Source organism: Hydra vulgaris, chromosome 04, assembly GCF_038396675.1.
Source record: "Hydra vulgaris chromosome 04, alternate assembly HydraT2T_AEP".
NCBI classification, from domain to species: Eukaryota; Metazoa; Cnidaria; class Hydrozoa; order Anthoathecata; family Hydridae; genus Hydra; species Hydra vulgaris.
The window spans coordinates 16,260,001-16,265,162 of NC_088923.1; the positions used below are offsets into that span (position 1 = coordinate 16,260,001).

General features: G+C 29.9%; 1 protein-coding gene across 3 annotated transcripts in view; it reads left to right on the top strand.

Moving 5' to 3' along the window:
• The window catches only part of LOC100215815 (cytosolic carboxypeptidase 1), a 60,575-nt gene extending 55,784 nt beyond the window's left edge, over positions 1-4,791 (top strand). For 2 of the 3 annotated variants that reach the window (XM_065795588.1, XM_065795589.1), the window contains 2 exons: positions 1,567-1,743; positions 4,510-4,791. In XM_065795588.1, the coding sequence (XP_065651660.1) occupies positions 1,567-1,743; positions 4,510-4,602 (270 nt within the window). In that variant the 3' untranslated portion in view covers positions 4,603-4,791. Of the gene's footprint in view, positions 1-1,566; positions 1,744-4,509 lie in introns of those variants that run through there. The other variant, XR_010638061.1, reaches the window with a different exon arrangement.
• The last annotated feature ends 371 nt before the right edge of the window (positions 4,792-5,162 follow it).

Here is a 5,162-nt window from a genome sequence, read left to right on the forward strand (position 1 = left end):
TATGGCAGTAACGTAAATTGAGGCGTTTTCCGGCCGGTCGACGTACACGGCAAATGCCATCGCTCCCAATGATGTTGAGCTTCGATTCATCACTGAACAGGACAGTTCGCCATTTCTTCACATTCCAGTCAATATGAGATGTAGCAAACAGGAGTCTTTTCTTCTGGTTTTTTAGTGAAATCAGTGGTTTCTTTGCAGGGCGTCGAGAAAACAATCCGGCTTCAACAGCACGTTGTCTGATTGTTCAGTCCGATACAGGCAGCTCTAATTGCTTTTGTATCTCGACTGATGATATCCAGGGGTCCTTCTTGACGGATCTGACAATCATAGAATCCTCTCTAGAAGTGGTAGAACGCGGTCTTCCACCTTTGTTATCTGCTGCCAACTTCCCCGTAGAACGATATTTGGAACATAGTCTTGATACGGTCCATTTTTTCACTCGATATTTATCACAAATACTTTTTTGTGACATTCCACTTACATAATCGCCAATAATTTTTTTTCATAGTTCCAATTCAAGACTGTCGGGAGCCATTTTTGCACTTGAAGTCATAAAAATATTAAAAATAAATAATCATGCTTCTTAAAGCTTACCGTGTTACATTTACCTTGTGATGATACAATAATGCTCTGTGGAACACAACGTCTTGGTTGGATGTGGACTGTATTGATGTAATGAAACACTTGTTGTATTTCACTTCTTGTATTGATGTTCTTCGATAAAACACTTTGATAAAACTCACTTCGATAAACTGTCTTGATAATACTGACTGATTGACTTCCATATACTGACTGAATTACATGTCGATTTACATGTCTTTTATATAGTAAAATAAACCTGTGTGAACCTGTTCTGGAAGATTCTAGATGCTTCTTTTCGATACTTCTGGAAGCCTCTGGATGCTTTTGAATGCTTCTGGATATTTCTGGATGCTTTCAGATGCTTCTTCTGGAAACTTCTGGAAGCTTCTGTATGCATCTGGAAACTTCTGGATACTTCCTTTAATTATTAAAAAACTTCCGTGACGTTGACACTGACCAGACTTAAGAAAATGAAACAAACCAAAAAAGTTGCACTTGTTTTGTCCGCTGCAAAATGGCACTTGTCAACGAAATTCTGCCTGTGTGCTGTCACCTGTCAGCTGGTTGCTCCTGTCATGGCATGCTATGACTCCAGACTCCTGAACTGTTTGCTGTGGTAGTATAGTTCGTTTTGTTTTTAAGACATGTAAAATTAGGAACACTTTTTAGCATTGTTCGATGTTGGTTGCAAATGTTTTGTCCAATACTGTATATATATATATATATATATATATATATATATATATATATATATATATATATATATATATATATATATATATATATATATATTCAAAATCATATATATTTATATTCAAAATTTAACATGATCATTTAAAACTTAATGGTGTGATATTAAGTGTTGCTACTAATAATATTTAGACACTAATTTTTTACATCAATATACATGGATGTTATACCCATATGGATACATACACATTATATATATATATGTATTAAAAATTTCAACAAATTGACCTTTAGTTACTTCCAAAGATATTGAGTCAAGAAACACCATGTTTTTCTCTATCACAGTGTAACTTTTTAGTTGATAAATCCAAAGAATCAACTGCTCGTGTGGTTTGTTACAGTGAGATAGGTATTCGTAAAAGTTATACAATGGAAAGTACATATTGTGGTATGGATCAGGGTACATATAAAGTAAGAAGAAATTGTATATATATATATATATTTATATGTATATATTATATATATTTTACTTATTAAAAGAATTTTTTTTTTTTAAACTTGTATTTTTGGAGCTGTCAAATCAGTGAAGTTTAACATTAAAAACTTGTTGTATAGACTTGGCTGTTGTAACAAACTTTTTTCAACTATGTTTGTAAATTGGAGCATAGGTTAATGAAAATAAGTTGATTAGTTTGGACTAATTTTACTATGAGTGAAACAAGGATTTTAATTTAAAAAAATGTGTTATAATGGCGAGAGTTTGTCTCATAACTATTTGCCTCCAACAAATGAAATACGTTTTGGTTTGTAAATATCTAGTTCTTCTATTTCTGAACTTGATACAAATGCAAATAATTTGACAAAGTCAAAAAATAATAAACCTGTGTTTTGACACAGAAATCTATTTTAAAGTATTTTAGGTATTACTTTATATTCAGGAACCTTTAAATTGTATTACATTTAATCTTGAGGCCATAATTCAGTTACAGACTAGAGTATGTAATATGAAAACCTTTTTTTTAAAAATAAAAGCATTATCATTTTAATACACTCTCTCACATGTGTGTGTGTGTGTGTGTGTGTGTGTGTGTGTGTGTGTGTGTGTGTGTGTGTGTGTGTGTGTGTGTGTGTGTGTGTGTGTGTGTGTGTGTGTGTGTGAAACAAACATGCCAATATAGTGTAGTCAACTTGAGGGTCAACATAGACAAAAAACACAATGTTAAGTATCATTTTTTAAAAGTTGTGACTGTGCTCTTAGCATAATTAATGTGCCCTATTGCTACAAAAAGAATAGCCTAGTAGCTTCTAAATATTTATATTAGTTGCAAATATAATTAAGGAACTGAATCCAAAGTTTGGTTGTTTTTGACTGTTCACCTTAGTATGTTTTTTGATTGTAATTTTTGCCAAGGTTTATTTAGACATCAAATAAAATAAGCAAGGTATACATATGCGTTATTATTATCGAGTTTTTACTATCTTATAATTCTTAATTAGATACATCATAATAGATTCCTGCTAGAGCAGATTGATCATATTGTTCTTATAAATCTTCTAAAAATGTCTTTCAAGTCAGTAATGATTCAACTATAAAGTACAAAGTGCTCATGTTACTGCTTTCTAAGAAATTATTATATTTTCTCTGATTTTTACTAGATTTCCCTGCATAGATTTCTTCTAATAGTCTTTTCAAGTCTTAACCTTCAATGATTTTCCAATTGAACTGAGAAAACTTAATAAAGTATGAAAAACTATGATCACCTTAGTATGTTTTTATATGAACAACATTACTCATATGACCAAAGTCAAGATCTCTACAGTTTCCAACTTAAAATGCTATTATATATAAGGGTTGGTTAAATGTTGTACTTTGTGAATTGTCTTCAGCATATTTACAAATATTAAAGCGAATAAAATGCAGTTTTTTATATCTGATGGATTAATTTTGATGGTAAAGAAGGATTAATTTTGATGGTAAAATCTAATGTTAATTGAATTAAATTAATTTTAAAAATGCAACAAAAGATCAATTCTAAAAAATTAAGATATGATTGAAGCTTACTGAAGTTGAGAAATGGAAAATGAAGGAAAATTAAAGAAAAGCGCACAAAGTCAACTAGCCCCGGTCTTCCCTAGTTAGTATTTTGAACTTTAAGGTTTTTAATACCTATTTTATTCATTGAGCTGTTGGTTTAAAGAGTTTGTAAATAATCTGCTTTGTCTATTTCAGTCGTTTTTTAATATTGGAGTTATAAGAATCTTAAAATTTTTTCTCTTTATTTTTTTGGGTTTTCAGCCTTAATGTTTGAAGTCTCCTCTTCTTACATGCTAAAACAAATATTTTCTTCACTCATCTTTAAATGATACCTTTAATCTTTAATAAGATAAAAAAAGAATCTGTTTTGGTTTTGCAATACTCAATAAAGCTAATCAAGCTGAATAAATTGGAGTGAGACTTTAGTTCTCCCAGAACTTGATGGGATTTTTTTTTAATTTAAAAAAGGAAAACGCTTTCTAAGATTTTTTTTCTGACGATACTGTATATCTTTCTTTTTTTTTTGTTTCTCGAAAAAAAGTTAAAGGCAACTTCTTGCTTTACAGTTTTCGATATAAAATAAATTTAGCAAATCGCACAAAAATAAAATAGTAATGTAGAAATATTTTTGAAATGCATTGTATCTTGTACTTGTAATTTGTACAACTTTTTTTTTTGTTTGGCAAGCGTTAAGTTTTGAAACTTAAGCATGAAACCCTTTTTATAGCAATTAATATCAAGTTTTAAATTTTAAGCTGTTGTTAGTTTATCTTATGCTTATGATGATTACATCTAGATCTATATATGATGTAAACTAATTGATGACTAAACCAAGGTTTTGTAGTGGTTACACTCCATAATCACATAACACCATTTTAAGCATCAAATGCTTAGAAATTCTGAGGTTAATGTGCATCTGTCGAATCTGTGCAAAAATTTATTTCAAAAATTTTGTTCCAGTCTGACCTAAGCATTCGGATAATCGAACCGTTCAATCTTGCTGATCTACCATGTTGTTATATCATGTAATGCATATCTCTTGGTTTATTACTGTTTGTGTATCAGTTATGAAAAATCTAGAAAACTTATGAACTTATGAAATTGTTAGTTGTAAAATGAGGTCCAGAGGTTTTGCCATAAATAATGTTAAATAATTTAGAATGAAATAATGAAAATTGTTTCAATTTATAGATATTTTTCAGGGACATCATATTGGAACAGACAGACTAGAACGCATGGGTCGTGATTTCTGTTTAGCCTTGGAGAAGTTTTTTGTTTTGTCAGACGTCATATAAACAATAGAAATAGATCCGAGGAAATAATTATATATGATTATATATAGAGAGAGATTTAATTGTATATATAGAGAGAAATAATTATATATAGAGAGAGAAATAATTTCCACGGGTAATTACAATGTAATTTAATGTTAATAATATACTTTTTGAATTTATTATTAAGTTTAATATAATTTTCTTTCTTGAGCATATATTTTTTTAAAATACCCCCGAAAATTGTTTTTTTAAAGACTTTTTTTATATTATATTCTGCTAATAATTTGGCAATCATTTAACTTTAATAATTATATTATTTATAATTATTTGATTATAAATACTTTAAGTTTATACTTCTGCCGCAACTAGCCAAAAGATGACACCAAAATGTAAGTTTTGAGCAAATTTTGTTGCGGCTATCCATGATTGAAAACTGTCGTTGTTGAAGGTCAACAATGACAGTTTTCAGGGAGTTAAATGTTTCAGATGCGACACTTTCGTACATTGTGCAATCTCCAAGTTTAAGTATGTTCTTGCTTATGTCCAAAGAAAATGTTTTGCAGTGGTTGAAACCTGGGAAC